The sequence below is a fragment of the Callospermophilus lateralis genome, chromosome 8 (assembly GCF_048772815.1).
Source record: "Callospermophilus lateralis isolate mCalLat2 chromosome 8, mCalLat2.hap1, whole genome shotgun sequence".
NCBI classification, from domain to species: domain Eukaryota; kingdom Metazoa; phylum Chordata; class Mammalia; order Rodentia; family Sciuridae; genus Callospermophilus; species Callospermophilus lateralis.
In genome coordinates this window covers 82,277,605-82,305,170 of record NC_135312.1, presented here as the reverse complement: position 1 = coordinate 82,305,170, position 27,566 = coordinate 82,277,605, and the positions used below count along the sequence as shown (strand labels likewise).

Genomic DNA, 27,566 nt, shown 5'->3' with positions numbered 1-27,566 from the left:
GTCAGTTTCCAAAGTTAAAAATACTTTCTTCCAGTTTGTGATTTGTCTTTTTACATGCTTTATGGTATTGCCTTACAAATCAGAAGTCAGTCTTTTAATTAATTAAGTATATCAGTTGTTTCCCTTACAATTCACTTTTTTTTTGCTAGTTTAAAAAAATTCTTCCCTAAATAGAAAAGATAAGAATATTATTTTTTAGTGATCTCTTTGAGATGTGTTGTATTGTTTTATCTTTTAACTTTAAGCTATGAGAACTGGTTTCTTAAAACTAACCAATTAGTTCAATGCCATATATTAAGTGCTATTAAAAAAATCAAATTTCCATAATGTGGGTCTCAAGATTCACAATCTTATTCATAAGGTTGATTATGTTGGTGCCAATGACTTTTGTATAATTTAATATAATTTTGCATTAATATTTGACACATAGTATAACACTCTTGTGGTTAGTCAGCTTCTCATCACAGTGACCAAATACCTAACACAACTTAAAGGAAGAAAGATTTATTTTGTCTATGGTTTCGGAGGCTTCATTCCACAGTCTTGACAGACTTCTTGCTTTTGACCTGAGGTAAGGCACAATATCATGGCAGAAAGGCATGGTGGAGGAAAGCTGCTTAGTTCATGACAGCCAAGAAGCAGAAAGAAAGAGAAACAGGAAGAGTCCCAAGGGAATGCACCCAGTTACCTACTTCCTCTAACCATGCCCCACCTGCCCATAGTTTCCACCATCTCCCAGCATTCCACTCAGCCTTCAGCAGATTCATCCTCTCATGATGTAATGCCCTCATGATCCAATCACTTCCCCAAAGTCCCACCTCTGAACATTACTGCACTGGGGACCAAGCCTTCAACACATGAGCCTTTGGAGGACATTTCTTATCCAAAGCATAACAAATCTCCTTTCCTTCTGTTGTTTTTTATATGATGTGCCTGTGCTACTTTTGAACTTTATTTTTCCATATAAATTTTCTTTTTCTTTTCTTTTTCTCCTTTTTTTTGGGGGGGACAGTGCAGGGGGTAATGGGGATTGAACCCAGGGACAATTAACCACTGAGTCAAATCTCCTTGTTTTGTATTTTATTTAGAGACACGGTCTCACTGAGTAGCTTAGTGCCTCGCTAAATTGTTGAGGCTAGCTTTGAACTCACAATCTTCCTGCCTCAGCCTTCTAAGCCACTGGGATTACAGGCATGCTCCACTGTGCCTGGCCTCCCTATGAATTTCCAAACCAGCTTGCTAGGTTACATATGAAACACACACACACACACACACACATACACACACACACACACACACACACACACAGCCCAGTTGAGATTTTGATTAGAGTTGTATTAAGTTCCAGATTAATTTGGGAAAATTTGATATCATCATAATATTGTGGTTTTGGCCACAAACATTGAATATCTTCTTAGATCATTAGATTATCTTAAATGTTGTTCAGGGTCGGGATTATCTTAAATGTCTTTCAGGTAGTTCAGTGATAGAGCACTTGTTTAACATGAATTAGGCCCTGGGTTTTATTTACCTTATGTATCTTATGCCTTTGAAATAGTTTATTTTTATTAATAACATCCTTAGCCATTTACTGCTTACTATTTTGCCTAAAATGGGATTTTTGGTTTAATGAACAATTGACAAAAATTTATTGCTCAAGCAACATGTTCCCAGTGTATTTTTTGTAGGAAAAATTTTTAACTACTGATTAAATTTCTTTAAGATTATAGAACCAGATGAGTTTCTTATTTCTTCTTGATTTCTTTTCTTTTTTAAAAAAAAAGTTTTATTAGTTTTTGATAGACCTTTATTTATTTATTTGTTTATATGTGGTGCTGAGAATCGAACCCAGTGCCTCACACATGTGAGGTAAGTGCTCTACCACAACCCCAGCCCCATCTTTTCTTAAATTTTATAGGATTTGCTTATTTTATTGACCTTTTTGGTACCAAATGTTTCCAATATTTTATTAGCTCTTCAAAATATCTCTCTGAATGTATTCTCCACAAATTTTCACTCCTATTTGTGTCCTCTATCTCTAGATCAAGTTTGCCAGTAGTTTTCTGAGTTCATTGCTGTTTTTGAAAGAGTCATTATCTTATTTTGTTGATCATCTTATTAAACGTTGGGCTTTTTATTTCATTCATTTCTGCTCTATTTATTTTCTTCTACTTGGTTTTATTTTATTCTTCTATTTATTTTCTTACTTTTGTCATCTGAACTTAACTCAACTTTCCATCATTCCTGATTTCTACTGTAAGTATGTATGCTATTCCATTTTAACTGAACTCTATACATTTGATGGTAGTATTTTTTTTTTAGAGAGAGTGAGAGGGGGGTGGGAGAGAGAGAGAGAGAGAGAATTTTAATATTTATTTTTCAGTTTTCGGCCGACACAACATCTTTGTTTGTATGTGGTGCTGAGGATCGAACCCGGGCCGCACGCATGCCAGGCGAGGGAGCTACCGCTTGAGCCACATCCCCAGCCCTATATTGCTTTGTTTTAGAATATTTTGTTTCATTCACTTTTTTCTTTTAATAGTTTCAAAATTACATGCTTTATCTCAGTTTTTAAAAAATTATGTTAGAAATTTTATCACACCAAATTAATCTCTCCCCTCCACCTGATTAATTTAAAGGTCTTTTAGAACAATTTAACTTCGATCACTCTCTTCATGACTTATTTGAATTTTGTGGTTGTATGTACATTTTATGTTTTTCAATTTATTACTTATTTTTTAAATTGCAAACAAAAATTCTATATATTTGCAGTGCTCAACATGGTATTTTTGTGGTTGCCAACCCCCAAAGATTTATTTCAAATTTATTTTTAAATATTTGGTTATTTGTTACTTTAAAATTTGAGAATGCAAATTAAATTTTCAGTTATATTATATTCAAATGCATTCAAAGATGAAATCATGCATGCATCTCATATTGCATTCATAGATATGCATTAAGTGTAATTTGAAACTCACAAAATAACAATATTACATGTAAAACTAGACATAAAATAATTTTTTCAAATTATATTTATTCAGAAATAATTTTCATGGGCTTGGACTCAACTTGCAACATCCTCTTAGGAGCACAAATCCAATCTGGCATACAGCTCACATAAACACCACTCCTTCCAGTCTTGCTGGTAGTCCAGCCACACAACATGTACATTTGGAGAACTCATCCAGGGGACAGAAAAATCAATCCTGCCACCATCAATGAAGCTAATCAGATTTTTTTTAATTTTTTGTTTTTTATTTTTTTGAGAACTGGTCATGAACCCTGACTTCTACAACTACTGCTATGTGTTCTTGAGGCATTAATTTGCCACGAAGAGAGACACACTGGCTCTGGTTTCCAGACATAATTTTTCTGGGATGAGGATAAATGAGATGATGTGTACTGGAACACTCTAACAGGTTGATAGTGTTGTCAACATTCATGTTATGACTTGCTTCTAGAGGTTTTATTCCTTATTTTTGTACTCACAAGAATACAAGAATATGTTATTCCAATATGTTGAAACTGAGCAGAAAATTCATCCACAGTATGTTAGGCAGCTTTTCATTGCTGTGACCAAATATACCTGACAAGAACAACTTAGGGGAGGAAAAATTTATTTGGGGTTCACAGTTTCAGAAGTCTCAGTCCATGGTCAGCCAGCTGCACTGCTATGGGCCTGAGGTACAACATGGTGTTTTGAAATATGTATACATTGGCTAAATCAAGATAATTAACACACACATTAGTTTACATACCTATTTTTTGTGGTCAGAACATAAGTTTTCTTAGCAATTTTCGAGTTTAAAATATAATATTATGAACTATAGTCACCATATTTTATAGATTGCTTGAGCTTTTTCCTCCCAGCCAAATAAAATTTTGTAACCTTGAGCTAACATCTGCTCAAATTCCTCCACTACCAACCCCTGGTAACCACTATTCTTCTCACTGCTTCTAGAGTCCCACATTGTTTAGATTCCACATATAAGATAAATCATGTGTTATTTGTCTTTCTCCATCTATGTAATTTCATTTAATGTAATATCCTCAAGCTTCGTATGTATTGTCACTGATGATGGAATTTCCTAATTTTTTTAAAGCTAAATATGATCCTATTGTATATGTGTGCGTGCGTATATATATACATTTTTTATTTATTTTGTTTCATTTATTTATTTTATTGATTTTTGTACGTTATTTTCTTTAGCCATTCATCAACGGATACTTAAGTTAATTGCATATTTCGGTTATTGTGAATGCTGCAATCAACATAAGATTACAGACATCTCTTCAATATATTGCTCTCATAGCTTTATACACTCTACGTTTGTTTATATTTAACCAATCTGCTGTTTCTATTGCTTTTTATTTTTCCTTGAATTCCAAGCCCTTTGTCTGTGATCATTTTCCTTCTATCTATCTGAAGTACACATTTTAGACATTTATTTAATAAGGATCAGTTGATCTTTCTTTCAAAATATCTTTATGTTGCAGGGTATCTACCCCCAGTATTATTGAAGATACTCTTCCACTGATTTTGTAGTTGTTGTTTTGTTTGTTTGTGGGTTTTTGTTTTGTTTTGCTAGGTTTCCACTGCTCCTTTTAGGTCATTAGCTACAAACTCACTGCATTTCTTTGGTGCTAATCCTTTTTCTCCAGCTGCTCTCAAGATCTTCTTCATGTCTTAGGTTTTTCTAGTTTCACTGTATTTGTAGGTAGGGATTTTTATTTATTTGTTGTCCTGCTTAAGGGTCATGGATTTTTATTATTATTTCATTATTCTGATATAAAAGCTCTTTGTCACTATTTATCCAAATATTTCTTATGTCTTCCCCTATTATTCCCATCTGGGACTCTCAGTCCTATGTTACATCTTTTGTAAAAATAATTTCCTGTTTCTTAAGCTTCCCTCTGTATTTGTGACACCTCTGTCTTTTTCTTTTGAATTCTGGGTGATATGTTCTAATATATCACCCAATCCAAAAAGTCTATCTTAAGTGAGAGCTAAAATTTATCAAATCTATCCATTGATTGAATTCGATTTTTTCAAATACTACATTTTTCCTTTCTAGAAATTCTGGTTCTTACTCAATTTGCTATACTTTATTTATAATTTGTAGCTCTTTACTCATACTTTCAATATAATTGTTTAGTTTGCTAAACAATTCTAAATTTTTAAAATTTGTTCTTTTTAGTTATACATGACAGTAGAATCTATTTTGATACATTTATACAAGCATGGAATATGTCTTATTCTAATTAGGATTCCAGTCTTGTGCATGTATACAATGTCGAGATTCACTATGGTGTGTGTGTGTGTGTGTGTGTGTGTGTGTGTGTGTGTGTATAGAGAGATATATATGTACATACATATAATAAGTCAGTCCTCCAAAAAACAATGGCAGAATGTTCTCTCTGAAGCTAACCCATAACAAGGAGCAGTGGGAAGAATAGAAGTGTATTAGAAGGAAGGGAAGGGAGGTGGAGAGGAATAGGAAAGAGAGTGGAATGAATTTGACACAACTTTCATACATATTATATATTTCATATATATATACATATTTATTTCAGATATTTCATGTATACATATATATGTGTGTATATATATACACACATATCTTTGGTGTTATTTCATACTCTCCTATTCTCCAAAACAGTGAAAGCCAAAGTTTAAGTTCATGGAGTTTGGCAGATACCTCAAGGCAAAAGCTACCCTCTGTGTTGCAGTTAAACTTTTAGGTTCGAGTTTTCATTTGTCTTCTTTGCTTGCCATTTCATTGATACATTCTAAAGATTTAAAGATGTTTTTCAAATAATTTTAGTTGTTTTCTGTGTGTGTGTCAGAGAGTCTTCATATTGCTAGAAACAGAAGTCTCTTCTTTGATAACTGAGTGGTTTCCTTCTTCTTTTCCCTGCCTCTCCTCCTCCCTGTTTATGCAGTTTTAAAATGCTAATAAATGGCTGTTACTCGAAAAATATCTGAGCCCCACATTTGCCTTACCCTCCAATCAGATTTCTCTTTCTCCTTATTTCCACATTTCTACCCTCAATCAGTGCAAAAGCATTATGGTAAGACTTTGTGCATACAGTGCCCAGGAGAGGGGGGGAAAGGTAGAAAAGGTTAGATTGTCATTGTTCATGCCTGATTAAAGAAATTCTTTTTTTTTTTTTTTTTTTTTTTTGTACCAGGGATTGAGCCCAGGGGCACTTAACCACTAAGCCACTTCCCCAGTGGTTTTTATTTTCTATTTTGAGACAGGGTCTTGCTAAGTTACTTAGGGCCTCATCATTTGCTGAGGCTGGCTTTGAACTTGCCATCCTCCTGCCTCAGCCTTCTAAGCCTCTGGGATTACAGGTGTACGTGCCTGGAAAGAAATTTTATTCTTATTGTTGTAAATCGGAGAACTGAATTCATTGCCTCATTGAAAAAAATTTAATAAATGATTTTAATTGTAGATGAAAAAGTAGTTTTAGAATACTTATTCATGTATATATGAATTACACAGGTTCTTTGTATTTGCTGGAGAATTTAACTAATGAATAATTAAATTTTAACACAGATAATTTAAATTGAGCTTTTGGAATATAATCATGTGTAATATGCCTTGTGTAGTTAAACCCATTTGGGTCTTATCCCTCTGCTATAGTTTGGACCTTGAATATCCCCTGAAGTTATATCCCCCAGGTGTTAAAGGCTTGGTCCCCAGGGTGGTGTTATTGGGAGGCACTGGAAACTTTAAGTGAGGTCTAGTGGGAGGTCTTTGGGTCATTTGAGGTGTGTCCTAGACAGGGATTGTGAGACTCCCAGCTTTTTCCTCTCTTTCTCTCTCTCTTTCCTCGTAATGAGGTGAGCATTTTTGCTCTGCATGTACCCTGCCTTGGTGGGCTGCCTCAACACAGACCTTAAGTACAGGGGCTAATCAATTATGAACTGGAACCTGAAAAAGTCTGAGTCCAAATAAACCTTTTCTCTGTACAAGTTAATTAACCAAAGCATTTTTCTGATAGTCATAAAAAACTAACATACCCTCAAATTATAAACTCCTTGACAGTATAGTTCATATCATGTTTCCCACATCTTTTAGTTTGGGGATTCAGTGGCTGATGAAGTTTAGTAGAGGTGGCAGTCAGTGGAAAATGGAACACCTTTGGAGTCCATTATTTTCCATGATCTACTCCCTAATGGAGGAACTAATTGTCTAGTGAAAAAGACTCAAACATATATGCCCAAGAAATAAGGTTTTGAATAATCTATTTCCTCTTCCTCCTCTCCTCCTCCTCCTCCTCCTCCAACTCCAACTCCTCCTCCTCCTTCTCCTCCAAATTGAACCTAGACTACTTTACCACTGACCTACATCCCCACCCCCTTTTAATTTTCAATTTTGGGATTAAAATTAAAAGTTTGCCAGGCAGTATCTCTAACTTGCGATCCTTCTGCCTCAGCCTCCTGAGTCACTGAAATTATAGACTACTTGCTTCTTTTTTATGATGGCTCATTTGGTCAGTTATCCTATTCTCAGCCACTCAATTGATCTCTAAATCACCAATGGAACTGAAGAATGCATATGTCAAAGCCAACCACAGACTGTATGAACACCTGAGTATTCAGCAATGCATGGCATGTGTACCTTAGGGTGTATGATTCTAACTTTGTTGGGTATTTAGTGTTTTTCTAGAGTTTTCTGAATGTTTGATTGCTCTCTCTGGCTCCTTTTGGTGTGATTTTTATAAAAAAACACAAGCATTTTAACACATACACAAGCATGTGTTAAAATAGAAAAAAATAATCCATAGGTTACAAAAAAATTACTGGGAAACTTCTCTTTGATTTTTAGAACAATGAACAGCTCACAAAAATGCCACAGTTCAGAGGAGCAAAAATTGTTTTGTGTTGAAATTGAAAATGATTCTTTTATAAATGAAGTTGATCAAAATTTCCAGCAGGACCATTGCCTGAAGGAAAGTGTCCTGGGCTCCAGCCTGTTATGCCTAACAATGAACCATACAAGTCTGGACAGATGGTCAGATTCCAAAGTGTTTCTCATGTTACACTATTTTCTTCCTATTAACTCCCCTGAATTGTGCAGGGGAAGGGGAAAATGCTGTAACATTTGAAAAGTATAAAGAATATCTTCAGTACATTTTGGAGAGTCACAAATATTAAACATTATCTTAGTAAACTCTTCTTTTTCAGAAATGTATTCTTGGGCAAAATATGTTTGCTTCCTGTGGATAGTATGATTTATCTTCCTTCTTCCTAGAAATATAAAATAGAAGATTATTTCTGTCGTTTACTAGACTGTCTCTTCTCCGTTTCCTTCTCTCAACATTAAGTAACATTATCCATTCGGTTTTGAACTCCAGTGAGGCAGAAAACCTGAGACTCATTTTTAACATCTCACGCAGCATCCAGCATCAATACTGCCCTTGCTCCCTAAACAGTTCTCAGATACGTCCAATTTTCTACATTTCTAATACTATCATTCTGGTCCAAAGTCCTGACAGCTCTCACCTGGATTATTGCAATAAGTACCCGTCTTATCTGCCTGCAGTGACCTTCTCCCATTCGCCCATCTGCCAATAAGCACTGCAGCCAAGACACAGCGATCTTCTCCAAATGCAAATCTGGTCGTGGGTCTTACGGCCATCAGAAATTAACATTATCACTTTTAGGGTCAAGACAAAATTCCTTACCTGGTGCACACAGCCCTGCATGGCCCTTCCTTACCCCTCCAGCCCCACCTTTTAACTCTAGGCTACCCAACACATCCCTTTTCTATTCCCTCTGTTTTTCCTTCTCCAGAAGGGTCGTTCCCCACTGTTTTCAACTTCATTAAGCCCTATTCCTCTTTCAGAGAGTAACTCAGGCATTACGTCCTCAGGGAAGCCTCCCCTGACCTGCCCTAGCTTTATTCAAATAATTAGGTCAAGTCCTGTTGTTTGCCCCTATGGAACCACATATTTTATCTTTCACAGCACTTGGACAAAAAGGAGAGATTTATGATGCTTTGCCTCAGGAGAGTGAGGGTTTCAAGTGAGGAAACAGGAGCAAAAGAGTATATTTATTTAATAATCAACCCCCTAAAATTCAAGCCATTATTTCTAAGCCACAAAGAAAAATATACATAAACATATTGTATTTAAGATTTCTCAAAAGAACTAGGACAGATAGGGTTGGGGACATAGCTCAGTGGTAGAGCACTTGCCTAGCACATGTAAGACCCTGGATTCAAGCCCTTGCACAACAAATAAATAAATACAGAAAATGAAATAAAGCCCTTCAAAAAAAAGCTAGGGATTTTCAATAAATAGCAGAAATTCTTCAGCAATAAATAAGTTCATCTGTCTGCATTGTGACTGAGTATATAATTTAAGAGTAAGAAGCATCTTAAAAATTGTTTAAACCATGCCTCCTTGGAAAAAATATATGAGAAAGGTAAATCTCTTTTTTTTTAAGAGAGAGGGAGTGAGAGAATTTTAATATTTATTTTTTAGTTATCGGCGGACACAACATTTTGTTTTGTATGTGGTGCTGAGGATCGAACCCGGGCCGCACGCATGCCAGGCGAGCATGCTACTGCTTGAGCCACATCCCCAGCCTAGAGAAAGGTAAATCTCAAAATTGACTCTCATGGGCCTCACAGTTCAATGACAGAGTATGAAGCGGAAGAATTAGTCAACAAAATGTTGAGCATTATTGTTTGCATTGGTTTCCTTTTTCTATGTCCTCTTTTCTTTACTATATACTGTCCCTGCTTAAACCATTTACATAAACACAACAATTAAAATGTAATTGTCCAATAATTATAATTAATTTTGTTTTTAATTGACAAATTGAAACCATATGTTTCCTGTGTACAACATTATGCTTTGATTGTATTTATACACATACATTGTAGAATGGCTAAAACAATCTACAATATGAATTTACCTCACATACTTACTTTTGTGGTGAAAACACTTAAAATACCTTACTAGTTTTCAACTACACAATATATTATCACTAACTGTAGTCACCATGCTGTGTAATATTGATCTCTTAAACTTATTTCTTCTAATGAAAATTTGTATGCTTTGAACAACATGTCTCCAACCCCAACACCCACCAACTCTCAGTACACACTTGCCTATCTACTGCTTCTATGGGTCCAACTAAAGACTGCTTTCCACCCTAAGAGGATGATACAGTACCAGTAAAACTTTACGGAGAGCCTTTGAACAAAGGGATGATGTGCTATTGAAGTTATATTAGAATGCAGTCTGATTTTTTGGTACACAAACCAGCTCTTCATATTCCTTTATTTCACCTCTCTTTGTATATTAAGTTCTTAAAAAGAGATACTAGGAAAGAAGAGTCTTCTTCTTATTTTAAGGCTTGAAGAAAAATGAGTGCACAACTCACCCACAGCACATGCCAAGAAAGTTTGTTCATAACTTTCTCAAACACCAGATGCATTTCTCAGTCTCTGGACTGTCCTCTCATTTAACCAGTCTCTCCCTCTTCCAAGGACCAGTGAGAATGAGAAATTATTGTTACATGGCTGCTTGCCCACTGAGTCCACTAATAAGCTCCTTTTTTTGGTAACAGTAGTACTCAGAAGGGATGGACATGTTCTCCTGTTCTTTGCAATAGCAGTACAATAATAAAATTCCATCTACCCTTTCTACTTGGTTCGTCTTATAACTAGGCAGACTAATGGCCAGATTGCAGCACAAAACTTTGTGACTTATAGACATTCTAGTTAAAAGGGTCATTGGAAACCATTCAGTCCAATAACTCAATTTGTGCAAGAATGCTTTTCGAAACACCCTAAACAGAAAAGATATTAAATTTATACTTATGCTTAAATCCTTCCAGTAACTAGTTCCTTGTGTGAAAGCTCTTTAAGGTAACAAGAACTTTAAATTCAAGAACTCTGCTTGTGTTCATCAACAAATACATGATTATTTTTAACAAAGCAAGCCTGTGATATCCTCAAGCTTTATTTTGGCAGTAAAGTGTATATAAATTCTTTAAAACCAAGGCCATTGGGTAACAGTGTACTTTTTAACCTTACACAATAATTTGCTGCTTGTATATTTTCAATGATTACATCAGTTACAAGGGTTAGCTCAGAAACAGAGGGACTGAAACCATCCAGGAATCTGTTACTGTCTTCTTTTTCAGATTCTCATACTTTGATAATTCAATTCTATGTGCACTAGAAGAGTGTCTAAACCAGACAGAAGCTCCCCTATCCATTCTGGGAAAGTCAGAGAGAGGATAATTTCCTTTGTTCTGTTTACAAGGTACTACTTTAATTAATGAAGATGAAAAAGAGACTTATTAATCAAAGAACTTTCTATTTTTTGGTCAAGAATTTTTGTACTTTCATTGAGTTATTTTGGTCTCAAAATTGCCGTGACTGCAATAGTTCATTACATCACACTCATATTTACATGAGAAATCTCTCCAATGTTTATACGTTACATGGCAACATAAGTAGATTCTTCCATCTATACGATCGATTTACCCATACGATAGTACTAGGAAATTGGGTTTTCTGGGATATCACTTCTTTATTTTACTTGGCAGTGTGCCTGGCAGTGAAGAGCTTTAAATTCGACATCTGTCATTGCCTATCTTAGTCCAAATTATATCATGCTAAATAGCATGAAGAAGTCTGCACAGTCGGGAAGTCAGTAGGGGGTTATGAGTGGTAAACTTCATATTGCTACATGCTTATGGGTGAACATTAGAACTGTCAGCCAGGTGCTTCCTGTAGATTTCCAGAAAGGTAGAAAGTGTAGTGCCACTGGGATCCAGAGGCACTGACATATATGAAGAATGCAGAAGATACATAAATCATGGCGGACATTTATTTCATTTGGCCCCGTGTGATTCCACCGACATCACTGTGGGTAACCGGGGTCTGCATGGGGACCTTCTCCCTTCTGCACTCGATGCTTCTGAGGTGCTGCCAATCTAGACCAGACCCCGCAGTCATTTCACACACTTCCCTAATAACGTCCTCGGGGGCTGTCATGTATTTTCATGTGTTTGCCCTATTATCCCTCCCTGCTTGAGTCTTACAGATAATTGATGATACTTCAGTTAATCATCTTTCTCCCTCTTTTGTTCACCAGGTACCTCAGCCTTCAAGGGTCTCCTTTATTGAGAATCGATGTCTTCTCCTAGGTAATTGATCACCATAGACCCAGGGACACTCGATTCATCGTCCAGGGAGGGTAATCATCATGAATAATCAAAAAGCTGTAGCTGCACTACTGCAAGAGTGTAAGCAAGTGCTGGACCAGCTCTTGTTGGAGGCGCCAGATGTGTCAGAGGAGGACAAGAGCGAGGACCAGCGGTGCAGAGGTGAGGTTCTGCTGGGAGGCACCAGGGGTGAGCCAGCAGGTTCACTCCCCTCTCCCCTGCCTGCACGACACGTTCTCATCTCTGCCCTATTTTTCTTCTCTTGGCAGATGACCACCGAGAGATGAGTGGATTTCTAGGGCATGAATGGGATGTGGGCTACAGGCGGACAGGCAGGGGAGGAAGCCCACTTTGTCCCAGTGAATTGCTGTCAGTTCTAATTTTAGGCTTCAGTAAACACGAGGCTACAAGAAACAGTTTAGTTCAAGAAGAACAAAGGGTCCAAGTTGGCTGGTGCACGTAAATTTCAATTATTAAAAAATTGAAGCAACTTCTGAATGGTGGCACATACTTTTTTCAAACAAGGATTTTGTGCTTCATCAATTTCCATAGACTTCTACAGTTTCCATAAATATGTCACCTCACCAGCCCAATCTCTCTTTTCTTGGTCACCAACACGTAGTAAAATAAACCCACTCATCTCAACAAATAGCAATTGCATCATGCTCAGGATTTAAGATTTTGGCTTTGAGCTCATTTTGTACTTTGTTCTCTTCATCTTTGTAGATAAGTCATCATTTGGGAAGTCTCAATCAAAGTCTAGAAAGTTAAAACAATCCTTAGTTCTTCTTTGACCCATTGTGGAGAGGCAACTCTCTGTATTTAGGTTTCCTTTTTATCATATAATTAGATTCTGATGAACTTTTCATATTTTTTGTATTTTTTAGTGTCTTGCTATTTCACGCAAAAGTAAGATTCCCAAATGAAATGCACACTCACCGAGTCCTTTTGTTGTTCATTATGTAATGGAGAAATGTTCTGAATGCTTTCTTCATCACTTTCTTGTATAGAAGCACATTTTACGGGGGTGCTTTAAGGCTCCTGTGGGATCGTTTATGGGGTTTCCTTTTGTTTTACTAACCAGGTGCCCCCACATGTGACTTTGCTTGCAGGTGCTTAGCCCGAAATCACCAATGTCAGACCCTTGTCAGGGAATGGCGGGTTCCTGGGCATCTACTGAAGATGCCTTGTTGCTGGTCCTAGTTCTCCCCCACCCCCGGGGGGCAGTGCATGGTGTGGAGTCGTTTCTACTCAAGTTTTTCTCTTGACCACTTACCCCATCTCACGCTTTGTGTTCTCAACCCAAATTCCCTTAAGCTTTATGTTCTCCCTAGTAAAGACTCTGAGCCCCCTGATCGGGTAGCATTTTCTTCCCAAGTGTCACAGAATGGGAGAAATAATCAGTTTAGTTACAGATAAGGCAAATCACCGCTGTAAAATCACTAAATTAGACACGGTCCTCCAGGTAAGCTCCGTGGGGAGGTAAGTGATGGCAGAGGCAGAGGCGGCGGCTACCGGGTCCGGAGCTGACAGTCTGGTGATGGCTGAATTCCGTAAATCGATGGAGAGGAATCTTCCTGGGCAGAGCCACCCAGGACCGCAGCTTCCCCACCCCCGCGGCCGAGCCGCGTGCAGCACCGCAGCGCAGGCGGTTGACCGCACGCGGTGCGGAACGCGCGCCCTTAGCCTGGCAGGTGGTTTCTGAGCATCTCCAGCAGGCGGGTCCTGCCACCACCGATGTCGTCAGCTCTTGTGCCCCCGAGAGAAAGGCATTAGTACAGGGTCACTTATGGCGGCAGGGCGAGCCAGCGGGCTCTGAAACACAAACAGTGGTTTTTATGTTTCTCCCTTCCACCTCTCAACCACATCCTTCTCCCCCGGATGGAGCAGAAACTGAAGTCCAAAGAGATAATCTTTTACAGATGTATTTTGGAGACATCTTTTCTTTCAGTGTGTTCCACTGGACTGCTCATGGTCTGGCATGATCTGTAGGGAAGAGGTGGGGTGCTGGAGGAAAACCTGAGCTGTAAAGAATAAGCCTTCTCCATTTTGATAAAGCAATTTGGAAAGATTAAACTAGTCAGTCCAAAGGACGATGAAGATTTGGGAACCCAGAGATTACATTTCTGCTGTCATGTGGCGACTTATGTTCATCACAGTGTCCAAATAATTTACCTAACTGGGACACTTTTGAGACAGAAAGGGACACTATTGATAAATACCCTAGGACCACAAAGGTCTCTTCTAAGCAAACAGGACTGAATGGTCATCCTAATACCCTTGAAGAAATTTTCTCTACACGTATATTAGAAACATTTTCAGAAGCTACAATTGAGTCTATGGCAGTAAGAGCCAGCTTTGCCAGCAGACTGTGTCCCAGGGGTTCCATTTTCAATGTGGGAATTGCTGTTGCAGAGTACTGCAGAGTAGGTACTCAGGAGTCCCAGGCTGCTGAATGCCAGGAGTGGGAGGTGTTCAGAGTGACACTTATAAGTCATTATAAGTAGCAATCAGTGCAGATAATTCACTGGTGTAGCCTATATGATATCCCCTTCAATGTCAAGCAGTCCTTTCCTGACAGGAAACTTCCTTTTCTTTGCCTAGTTGGCAAGTTCACAAAAAAAAAAAAAAAAAAAAAAAAAAAAACCATCAAGAACTAATGCAGAGTTAGATTTTCTTCCTTCTCTTCTTTTGGTTTTTGTTCTCGCTGTCATATCTCTTTTGCCCTATTCAGCATGTCTCATGTAGACACAACAGTAACCACACATCTTTTAACCATGATGGTCTTTAACCCATCATGATGTGATTTACAAAAGGAATGGGACATGAGACATAATATCTGTTTGCAGGAAGCTCCCAGCCCAGTGAGACAGACAAGTGTAGTTAAGGAGGAGGTATGAAGGCTGAAAGGAGCAAGCACCTGTGGTTTAAGAGCACATAAAGGTATTTTCAAGTCCTCTTTGAGGTCATGGTAGTCTGGGAAATGACAACCTTTGCATTGAAGACTGAAGGTAGTGGGTCTGAATTTGATCATCAAGCATTCAGTGAGGGGGATACAGGCAGAATAGGATGTACAAAATTCAAGAATTAAAAGAATTTTATACAAAGCAATGGCCTGATCCATCTTGTTTTTAGTGGGGTAAGGGGGAGATCAAAAATAAAGAAGATGATCCAGAGAGGATATGGAGAAAAGGAATACTTTCACACTCTTGGTGGCATTGTAAAATTAGTGCAACCACTATAGAAATCAGTATGGAGGTTCCTCAAAAGACAAGAAATGGAACAACCATAAGATCAGGCTATGCCACTCCTCAGTATTTATCCTAAAGAATTAAAGACATCATACTATAGTAATACATGCATACCCATGCTTGTAGCAGCACAATTCTCAAGAACCAAACTATGGAAACAACCTAGATGCTCATCAGTGGGTAAATGGATAAAGAAAACGTGGCATATGTACACAGTGGAGTTTTAATCATAAAGAAGAATGAAATTATTTCATTTGCAGGAAAATGGATGGAACTTGAAAACCCTATGTTAAGTGAAATAAGTCAAACTCAGAAAGTCAAGGGTCATATGTTTTCTCTCCTATGTGGCAGCTAGAGAGGAAAAAGGAAAAGAAAAGCAGGAAGTGGGAAAGAATCTCAGGAAAATCCAAGGGAAATCAATAAAGAAGAAGAAAATAACCAGAGGGAGGAAAGAAGGGAGGGAAAGGGGAAATACTGGGGAATAATATTGGACAAATTATATTGTTATATCATGTCTATGTATGAATATGTGGCAACGAATCCTACCATTATGTATAATTATAGTGTCCCAATAAAAAATATGGAAAATAAGGAATATTTGGTGAAATTATAAACAGCAATTCAAGCAAAAATTATTGAAAAAGAAGAGGAGGAAATGAGTTTTAGAAATGACAGGATTCAACAACCAATTAGATTCAGAGAGACAGAGAAAGTAAATGTCTAGACTGATGCCTGGGCTTCAGACTTGGGTGATTTTGTGCATGGTGGTACCATTCACCAAAAAGAGAATATAAGCCGGGGTGGAAATAAGTTCAGAAAAGAGCTGCTGAGCTAAGTTTTGTATGTGTTCAGTGTGAGATACCTGCAAGATAAGTACCACGAGATTTATAGCTGGCAATCATGTATATAGGACCACGGTCCTTTATCCAGATTCCTGGAGGTCACAAGTACTTCAAAATTCAGACTTTTCCCAATGGGAGGAGGGTTTTTTGGTACATATGTTTCTATTCATTGTTGAAACAGAAGGCAGGGTGGCAGCTAAGACAGACATCAACTTTTTTTTTTTATAGCAAAACTTCTAAGTAATCTCACTCAGTAGGATAATTGGGACTATAAATTGCCCTAGCCAATTCAAGTCTAGTTTTGTAGACATAAGGAAAATTTTCTACTTTCTGGAGATTTGGGGGTTTCTGAATTTTGAATAGGAGACTGTGAACTAGTAGAAATAGATTTGGTGCTCACTGAGAGATTTAAACAGAGCCACTAACATAAAATTAAGGCTGTTTTACATTTAATTGATCTCTCTTCAAATCTCATCTGTGTTTTTCACATTTATTGTCTGGACTCAAGTGTTGTCCATGGTGAAAGAATGAGATGGGGTCTTAGAGAAGCAAAAAGAGGTTGAACAAATTGACGGTCTACATTACCCAGCTGCCACAAGCCCACAATACCATTCCATTCCAATCCCTTTCTCATTTTACAGGGAAAATAATATTTCCTCCATTCCTTTCTCTGATTCTTCATGCAGAGATAGTCACTGAAGTGCTTTACTTCCTGCTAAAAACCTTTCTTAATGCCTGACTACCCCAATTTACCTGTAGGGCAAAGGAGAGCAGGGCCACCCCTGACAGATAGCTCCTTGCTATTATTCTTTGAGTCAGAACCAACAGCTCAGACCAGCCACAAGAGCTAGGGAAAAGTGTTTTTGCTACTGAGGTGCTTCATCATAACACAGGGGAGTTCAACAGCCTTTTCTTTGACTGCAATTTCCTTACCTGAACTCTGACCTCTGCAGCTTCACTCCCCAGCGAGTTAAGGACCCTGATCCAGGAGGCGAAGGAAATGAAGTGGCCCTTCGTGCCTGAAAAGTGGCAGTACAAACAAGCCATGAGCCCAGAGGACAAAACAAACCTGCAGGATGTGATTGGCGCCGGGTTGCAGCAGTTACTGGTAGGAAGAGCTCCACCACCTGTCCCTCTGACATCCCCAAGTGAGGCATTTAGTCTCTAAGTGGTCTAATAGATTAAATTTCTTTGAAGCAAAAGACAGTCCCTATCTTTATGGTCTGCTCTGCCAGATTGACTAATGTAGGGGAAATTGCTGTTCGAAAAGCATCTGCCTGTAAGATCTGATGTTGGAAAGGCATACCTAGTAAAAGTGAACAAGGGTGGTGGGTGGGTCCAATATGAAACCTGTCATCCTGAAACATTTAGGCATCCTTGGTGAACCAAAGCAGTTTTGACTCCACAATGCCTCATAGCATTCTTATTTTAAAATGCCACTTTCTAAAAGTTGGGTAGCTTTAAAAAAATAAATTATTCACTGCCTCATCAAGGTGACTTGCTGACTAAACTGTTGAAGTTTAACAGTAATTGAAAACATAATTTAAGCCCTCCTAATTAATCATAATTTAATAGAGGTAATCAAAACATATAATTCAAGTCCTCCTGTTAGGATTTTATTTGACACTTTTTCAAGCCTCAGGATATTTCAAAACATCATTCACTATCTCTAATGGTATTTATGCTCAACATTCTTTATAGCAACAGGATTTCATGGTTTATATAAAATTTTGGCTCCATTTTCTTAATAGTGTTTTTCCTACACCAATTGAATTATTATTATTCATCTAATCACCACTTCGGTTTTGAAGTCTCTGCTTGGTATTGACACTTGGTTGATGTAGTATGATTATTCCTATATGTTTCTAACTATTGATGAAGGTCAGATTCACTTAGTATTAAGTGGTACAATTGACTTCCATCAGTTTTCATAAAATCTGAAAGAGAATAATAAATGTAATAGTTACTATTTATTAATATTATGTTATCTATTCTGTTTGTCTCTGCCATATTTTGAATCCTATACCTAAATATAAAATCAGGTCCATATGAATGTGGATTAATTTATATGCCTTCCCTGAATCCCATTTTATTTGTTCCCTTAGCTTCTCATGTTTAAGGCTGTTTGGGAAGCATCAGGTCAAAGTCATTGACGTGCTTATCCTCAACTCATCTATCAGAAATGAATTGAGTGGATACCTCTACTCCATATAGGAGAGAACTTCAGGAACAGCATAGGAACCCTGGTTAGGGCTAAGAATTCAGGCTTAGATTAGGTTCTGGGGATTTTTTTTTTTTTTTTTTTTTTTTTTTGGTGGTGGTACTGGGAATACCACAGCCTCATTAATTACTTTGTTTTATTTTTATTAATTTTTTTTCCTTGGTGGTACTGTAGATTGAACCCAGGGGCACTTTACTACTGAGCTACATTGCCCAGTCCTTTTTCAAAATTTTATTTTGACACAGGACCTCACGCAGTGGCCGAGACTATCCTCAAACTTGAGATCCTCCTGCCTCAGCCTCTGGAGTAGCTGGGATTATGGGCATGTGCCACCATACCCAGCCCATTTTCCTTTTTAGTGACATTGTTTTTGTGCCTACATTCTTTCAGGAGGTTGTCAAGGAAGCCTACTGGCTTATAGGTATTTTTTTCATCACATAAAATTTCCTTTGTTTGGAGATCAGGCATTAGAACAATGACAACATCCTAAAATTTTTACTCTCTCAGTTTACATGGGATTGTGTTTTGGGATCATCCCCAAAATAAATGTATAGAAATTGTCCTTAACTGTTGAAGCAAAAATCTAGGAAAGACCCCTTGATCTATGGACATTCAACAGCACATTTAGGGTCTTACCAGAAATAGTGAAACCTCCACTTCTCTCATACCCCCGACAAAACTAAACAAAACAGGTTAAGCAGACTGGGGATGGCACGTCCAGGAAAGTGAGTACTTGGAAAGAATGCAGTGTTGAGCCAGGGGTTTTAAATACATGTGGTTGGTATTAGTAGAGAAGTGGAATGAAATAAGCATAATTTTTTAATCACTATTGAGTCTGCAAAGTGTTTGCATGTGCATGATCTCATTTAATTTCTCAAGATAGCCTTATGGTGGATATCACAGTTATTATCTTCATTTTACAAAGGAGGCAACTAAGGTGCAGAAAGACAAATTTGTCCAAGGGAATGGAGGAGTATATGGGAGAGCTTTGACTTTTAGCCTCCTCTTTTTTCCAATCCCAGTTTTCTATCAGGAAGCCCTGAGATGTGTTCAAGCAGACTGTCCAGGAGACCTCCTCTAGAAGGAGTCTGTCCAGCAAGACAGCCACTAGTTGTATGTGGCTCTTGAGTACTTCATAGTGCTGGGCGATATAGGATTAAATGGAAAACAAAAAGTTTCCCCCTTTTTCCCCCTGCAATACAACAGCATTAGAATATAAACTACCAATGAAGAGGAAATAAAATTCAAAGCCTAGAGGGAAGGGAAATGCAGTGTCTACAAAGTATTTTCCATGAGACATTAGAGTGGATGCTCACCCATCATTTATAGTTTTATTGACTTTTTATTAATTCCTATGAAGACAGTTGCATGTGGCCAGGGCCACCATTCTGTTGGACAGTGCATCTCTACTTCAGTGCTTTTTACAGCGAGTCCTCCCAAGCACAGTGTCAGAATCCCACCGGAACTTGGAAATTCCATATCTTGGGCCCCCATCAAAAATCCTCTACACAATCAAAAATCCTGGGAGTGGAAACTCAGTGCTTAGCCTTAGACAAGGGCTCCAGATGATTATGAAGGGCTGAAGTTTGAGAACTGCTGCCCTGAAGAGAATAGAGGGGAGAATGAGAGAGAAAGGCAGATCCTTCAGGGAGAGGTGAAGACCAAAGGAACCAGGTATTTAATCTGGGAGCTTTTTGAACTCTGAGCATCATTTTCTTTAGCTTACCTAGCAAGCTATAAATTAGAAAAGGAGAATCCCAAGTGAAAACTGAGACCAGCCAGGAAAGACATCTCTTCTCCATCAATTCTGGGAGTTGTTGCTTAAATGGGAGCTGCTCTGGAAGAGCCCGCCATAGCTTCCCTTGCTCAGGGAGTCCTTGTATGATTAGGCTGGTGGCACAGGGAATGCTACAAGCCTTCCTGGGAAACTGAGAGCAGAGTGGCTGTGCTGGAAGCAGCCCCTGCTTTGACCATTGGGCGACTTGGAACATAGGGTGAGGCATCTTTGGGATGTAGCACACCACTGTTACCAGGCTTTCACTTCTCTGGTTTCATCAGTTTCGCCTCCCTGTTTCCAAAGTGGGTAGCAATGTTAGTTGAAAAATTGAAGCTGATGTTTTTAGACTCTCAAGTCTCGGTGCATCTGGGGGTTAATGTGAGCTGGGAGACGAGCTGTTCAAGGTTGTTGGACTGTTTTTAGAGCACATTCATCACTCTCTCACTACGCCTCTATGTATTTCACAACTGTGGAAACAGAGGCACCGAGAATTGAAGAAGTTTGTGTCTGGTTCACAAGGTCACTCTGTGGCAGCTCTAAGAATCAGTCCATTAGGCCTCTTTTAGTCCCTAAGGTATTTAATCTGGGAGCTTTTTGAACTCTGAGCATCATTTTCTTTAGCTTACCCAGCAAGCTATAAATTAGGAACCACACCTCCTAAGACTTTTAGGGCACTTTCCTATTGTGCCAGACCCCAAGTGCACAATTGCTAAACCACTCTGTTTGTAAATACAGAGAACTATAGCGCTCTGTGGGCCAGGCTCTCTCCAACTCTCACTGCTTTTAATATCTTAGCTTGTTAAAAACTAGCTTGAATAAATTCCATGGCTTGTTTTTGTCCCAGTATACCATCAGTTTCAACATCACAACTTAATGAAGCTGAATGGCCACGTTTTAATAATGGACAAGTTGTGAGTTTCCACTCTGACATAAGTAATAGTCAAAGGCCCATGAGTTGGTCTTTTCAGTCCTTATTTTTTTTCTTACAGTTTGTTTATGACTTTGTGTTTTGTTTTGTTTTTAACCTTGACATGGAATCTTTCCCATAAAAATCCTCCTCCTTTAAAAAAAATTAATATTACACTTCGAGGATAAAATACTGTGTCATTCAGTTAATTCCACAAATAACAGTAACATAAAATACATAAGAAAAGGGTTAAACACAAAATACATAAGAAAAAGGTAAAATCAGAACTCTTTTCCACAGTTACCGAACTGTCGAATTTTATGGTCATTTATAATGTTCTCTCTCAGCCTGAACTTTTATCAAGAAAAAAAAAAAATTTATGTGTTTTGTGCTTTGCTTTCTTCTCAACACCCCTCCCCAGACCCTCCCCCGCCCCACACCCGGCTCCCTCCCTCCTCCCCCACCCTCCAATCTTTTTCCCTTTGGTGTGTGGCCACAGACAGAAATTTATGGCAGGGGTCAACCTCCTTTACACTGCACACAAAGCTTGCTGACTTGAGAGAGTTTGTCCCCCTCTCCCAGAAAAAACACCTGCAGTACGCTCCCCGAGAAACCTGGAGAGATGGGAGATTAATGTGGCTGTAATAGCCGGGCAGTGTTCTGGGTATTATGCCCTCTCCCCAGGTAGATGGGTCTTTTCCGAGATGATACCAATTATTTATTGCTGAAACATCTGTTGATAACTGCAGCTGCCCTTGTAAAACAAAGCATATCGTAGGGTCACAGGCTATGGGGACCTAAAATCCTGCCTCATGCTAGCTTCAGTCTATTCAGCAACACCCTCGAGTCCGTGGGTTACCATCCTCTCTAATGTCTCATCGTGCCATGGAAAATACTTTGTAAACACGGCACTGCCCCTTCCCTATAGGCTTTGAAGTATTATTTCATCTTCATCGGTAATTTATATTCCAGTGCCATTGTGCTGTGGGAAAAAGAGGGGGAACCTTTTTGTTTTCCATTTAATTGTATATCGCCTGACACTTTGACCTGTATTATTAGTATTAGTCAGAAAAAGGATTTTCTCCCTCTCTTATTTAAAAATAAAATTTCAAGGGAAAGTAAGCACTCCTTCAGCTCTTTTCACTCAAAACAATGTTTACACTCTGAGAGGGAAAGATGAAAAGCAGGAGCAACTTTTTTCAAGTGCCGGAGAAGGGCATTTCAGTTTTTGAAAGAGAACAGTAAGGCCCTTATAAATATCATTCAGTAAAACCTTTGATGGATTTTTCAAAAAGTACTGAAGGCAGTTAGCATGGTTTCTAAGCCAGGCTTTGGGCTGCAGCCGTGCAGGGCTAACTAGTAAAGCCCATCCTACCTCCGAGGTGCCAGGGACGGAGGGCACCAGTCTCCAGGTGGATGCCGCCTCCGGGATGTTTTGCAGTAACTTTCACCTTCTGAAAGGAACAGTTCCTTTCACAATCAAAAGGAAATCTGAAAACAGAGCTTTTAAAAGGGCAAGAAAGGGCGCATTTGGGTTTCTATGTATATAGCAATTGGGAGCAGAATTGTTTGATAGACCCCAATTTTGAAATTCCTGCACAGACTTGGGGGTCCTGAGGCTGTCAGGGGACTGGTGTTTCTCCCCAACCTGTTTCTTGGAGGGAGAGGCCTGCTCCAAGGCAGCCCTGAATTTCCTATGGTGCCTCCTCAAGGAAAAACAGGGGAATTGATGTCTATGATGTGATACAAAAGCTCATCTGAGGTGAGGGGAAGCAGGATCAGAATGAGGGTACCTTTTTCCACTGCCTTTTCTATTTCTGGAAATAAGTAATCTGCTGGCCTATGTGCCACAAATATTCTTAAAAAGTTTTTCTTTTTTTTTTTTTTTTTTTTTTTTTGCTACCTAGAAGGGATTGGAATAGAGAATTCCCTTCCACATACACACAAATTAAAATGTTTAGTTATTTTCTTTTGCTATTTGGAGTGGAAAGCCTTTGTGGATAAATACATTTTGATAAGTTCAGCTTTCAGAATATTTTTCTAAGGTGCTTTTTTAGATGACCTTGGTCCCTCCAACTTGATATTTTTATTTTAAACTACTTAAGATATAAAGAGGCAAGGGTTAAAGCATATATAAGTGTGAATAAATATATGAGTTGGCCCATTGTAAGACTGCAGGAAAATGCTTCCCAAATGTCTAGTGTGACTAATTTGGGAGCTGAGAAGATGAAGGAAGACCTTCAGCCAAAGAACAGAAGTATGAACTTATTAGAAAATGAAATGTCAAACTGAAAAAAGATGGGTACATGGTTGTGAGGACTAGGTAAGAAGGTGAGACATATCGATGGGATCTAAAATCCTGCCTCATGAATAAAATACTTTCCATGAATAAGCTCTTGATTAAAAGATGTTCTTAAAACCAATGAACCTCATTTATCCCTGGTGCCAGTCTTCCTATTAGTAATAGAGGATTCAAAAGCAGTAGCAGGTGCCATTTGGATTATGATTCATTCAGTAACTGATTTTCTCAAATATGTTTCTCATTTTCAACTGAGTGACTTGGGGCTATAATAGGGGATGTAAACTATATATTTATTTATCCATTTAGAAAGATTTCATTAAGTGCCACCATGTGCCAGGCGTTTGATATAGAGTAATGAGATAAATGTAAGAAATGGAAGATACAGGTCATGTCATGGGGAAAAAAAATCTACAAAAATGAAGAGAGTGGGCAACCCTTATCCAAACCTGCTTATTAAAATAGTTATTCCCAGCATTTGTTCAACAGAGGGTTAATTATCTCTAAATGCCATTTTATCTGGGCTGGTGGGCTCTCACCAAAAGCCAATATTTCCAGTATCACCTGCAGCAAGATGTAGCCATGAGACTGAGTTTATTAGAATAAAATATGAGGCAAAGTCACAACTTATAAGTTACTCTATAAGAGATTGCTTGTCCTACATTTTAGCTGTGTCCCTCTTTCTAAGAATGGGAATAAGGATGTGGAGGTAATACATTTTCAACCACATAGACAAGACCTAGGGAATGTTAGAGCAGTACAATGAGCGAAACCAGAATTTAAATGATTTCATGAGCTGGGCATTATGGCACACACCTGTAATTCCAACAGCTCGGGCAGGAGGCTAAGGCAGAAAGATCTCAAGTTTGAGGTCAGTGTCAGCAACGTAGTGAAGCCTTAAGCAACTTAATGATATCCTTCCTCAAAACAGAAAATATAAAGGACTGAGAATGTAGTTCAGTTTGAAAGTGCCCCAGTACCCCTCCCCAATAAAAAAAAATAATTGTTTCCATTTATTGACTATATAATATGTGAAAGGCACTCCATACATGTTCTAATTTTCACAACTCTTAAAATGCTGTTATTCCCTTTATATCTAAAAAGAAAAAATAAAAAGTTCAAAAAAGTATTGTTATTATTCCCTGTTCACAGTTAAGAAAATTAATGTTCAGAGAAGTTAAATAACTTGTTCCAGGTCATGACTTGAACTTTCCACCTCTCTAAGGACATCTCTGTTCTTCCCTCTATAGGGCCATATTGGCTTTTAAAACATTGAGTCATCAGAGATTGGAATAGAGGGTACAGGAGGAGGAGCAGGTGTATTCCTGCTTGATTGCTCCTTTTGGATGTCTCACAGACACCTCAAACTCATGGTCATCTTCTGCCCTCTTTACAGACATGGTCTTCCAGGGTCCATTGAGAGGCACCACCACCATCCACTAGCACAAACTAGAAAATTCAGAGTCATTCATGTCACCTCCCCTCCCTTGCCTACCTTATCCACACCATCACAAGTTGGGTTGGCTACACTTTCTAAGTATCTCTCTCTCCAGTTCACCTCCACTACCATCACTATCTGTCTGTTTTGTGTTGCTAAAATAGAATGCCTGAGTATTTAGAAACAACAGAGGCTTATATGGCTAATGGTTCTGGAGACTGGAAAGTCCAAGAACATGGTGCTGGCATCTCGTGAGGGTCTTCAACCTGTGTCATCTCTTGGCAGAAGGTGGAAAAGTAAGAGAGGTTGAGAGCAAGAGAGGGTCAAGCTGGCTTTCATAACAAATCTACTCTCATGATAACTGACCTACACCCAAAATCATGACATTAATCCATTCATGAGGGCAAAGTCCTCAGAACTGATCACCTATTATTAGGCCCCACCCACCTCCCACACTGTTGTAGTGGGGATTAAGTTTCCAACATATGATCTTTGGGGGACACATTCAAGCCACAGTATTATCCCTGTCCTCGAGCAGTTATATTCACCTGGCCTCCTGTAATTGCTTTCTGAGTAGTCTCCCAGGTCCACGCTATTTAACTCTTCCACATCCTTTCTTCAGGCAGAAAGTGGTTTGTGCAATCTAAAAAACATAGTCATGTTACCCCAGTATGCCTAGAAATGCTAAGTGTGTAATGAGGCTCACAGCCCTGCCAGATTCAGTCCATCCTTCTGCTGTGCCTGCCCTGCCCTCTCTAACCACATGTGTGCTTTCAATTCACATTCTAACCATGACACTTCCATGCACATAGCTTTTCTCCATTCCTAAGACACACTCCCCTCCCCTCTTTGATTAATTTCTCTGTATCTTTCATCTCTCAGCTTAGGTTTCCATTCTTCAGAGACTCCTTTTTCTGCCCTATGTGACTACATGAAGTCAAGTCGTATGGTTTACTTTGGTGTAGCTTTGTGGAACTTTTCCAAGTTCCACAAGTTCCTTTCCAAGTTCCTTCCCAATTTTTAAAGTTCTTTTGTGGAATTTTTCCAAATTCCAGTTTGCATTTGTATGTGATTCTTTATTTATTCCTGTCTCTTTCCCCCATTGACTATAAGATCCATGAAGACATGGGCTTGGTCTGTGCTTACCTTTATGTCCCTCATACATAAAATAATAAATCTTCAACTAACACTCTTAAATGAAATAACAAACATGATATTTGATATGCATGCATAATGGCATAGAAATGAGTCTGTCCTGTGTGTGGCCCACACAGACACCGGGCTGGGCAGTGGCCAGGGTAATAGTGGCCACACAGCTCTCAAAAAAAAGGCATTTAAATAAATGTCTTGAATTCTTCCTGATTAAAAAAAAAAATAACAACTGAAGAAAACAACTTTATATGTTGTGCACATTATGAATTGAACTTGGGAGATTCTGTGTTTGTGGAGTACACTGAACTGATTAGGAGAGAATGGCCACGTGGGAACACAAGGAGATGTTGGGCTTGAGAAGAGAGAGGAAACATATGTAGAAGGTGTTACAGAAAAACAGCTCGAGGAATATGATCATTAGAGGGACGAGCTAGGTTGTGTTATTGTTGCCACGTAGTCTCTGCTGCCCTGTGATCTGCATGCCTTCTTCTCAAAGAGATACACCTTCCCACACTGTTATCAGGCTTGGCCATGTGACCTGTGTCAGCAAATGAAATGTGATTAAAAGTGACATCCACCAGTACCAGGCAGGAGATTTATAAGCCATTGTGTGGTTCAGCACTGGAAATTTTTTCTTTCACTTCATGAACAAGACAGGGCTGGTCCCTCTGTCTGGATCCTGGAAAGGGCAAGACCTGTACAGCAGTCTCAAGATTGTAGCAATGTTGCAGTCAAAATGAAATACGGACGACCATGAAAAATTTTTGTCATTAAAGCCAATAAAATTTGGGGTTATCACAGTTTCACCCATTGTTATAGCGCATGATGTGTAACCACCTGGTCACCCAAATCAAGATGTAGAAGTTGTCTTTGACTCCGTCTTCTCCCAACCCCTCATATCTCATTTAGTTGTCAAGCCCTACTAATTTTCCTCTTAAATATCTCTCAGATATATTTTCTTTTTCTCAATCATAGCTATACTGGTTCGGACCACATCATCTCTTCCCTAGATTTTATATAATTCCTCTCTCTCTCTCTTTCTGGTCAGATGCCCTGTAGTGGTAAGGTTATTTTACTGAAAAAATAGAAAAATAAAAACTCCCAAACTTCAGGGGCTTAGAGCAATGGATGTCCATCTGAGGTCAGTGTGGAGGCTGTGCTTTATGTCACTCTCTCTCAGAGATTCCAAATTGCCATCTAGAATACCACTGGTTGCTGTCAGAGGGAGGGAGCAGAAAGGAGGCACTACACCCAGGATCATAAGACACTTCCATACAGGTGTGACCACTGACCAAGAGAAGGCACATGATCGCACTTTACTCTCCCCGAAATACAATCCTACCATATACCCAGAAGAAGACCAGGAAATATATTGGCAGATAATGCCCAGGAGCATGATGGCCTGCCAACTTTTCTCCACAATACAACCAATTCATCAAATAGCAATTTGACATTTCCCCCCCACCTCCACACCAAATTC

General features: G+C 38.7%; 1 protein-coding gene across 1 annotated transcript in view; it reads left to right on the top strand.

Moving 5' to 3' along the window:
• The first annotated feature begins 12,240 nt into the window (after positions 1-12,240).
• Alpk1 (alpha kinase 1) overlaps positions 12,241-27,566 on the top strand; it is a 63,387-nt gene continuing 48,061 nt past the window's right edge. The window contains exons 1-2 of the mRNA XM_076864753.2: positions 12,241-12,361; positions 17,246-17,400. Of these exons, the coding sequence (XP_076720868.1) occupies positions 12,241-12,361; positions 17,246-17,400 (276 nt within the window). The remainder of the gene's footprint in view (positions 12,362-17,245; positions 17,401-27,566) is intronic.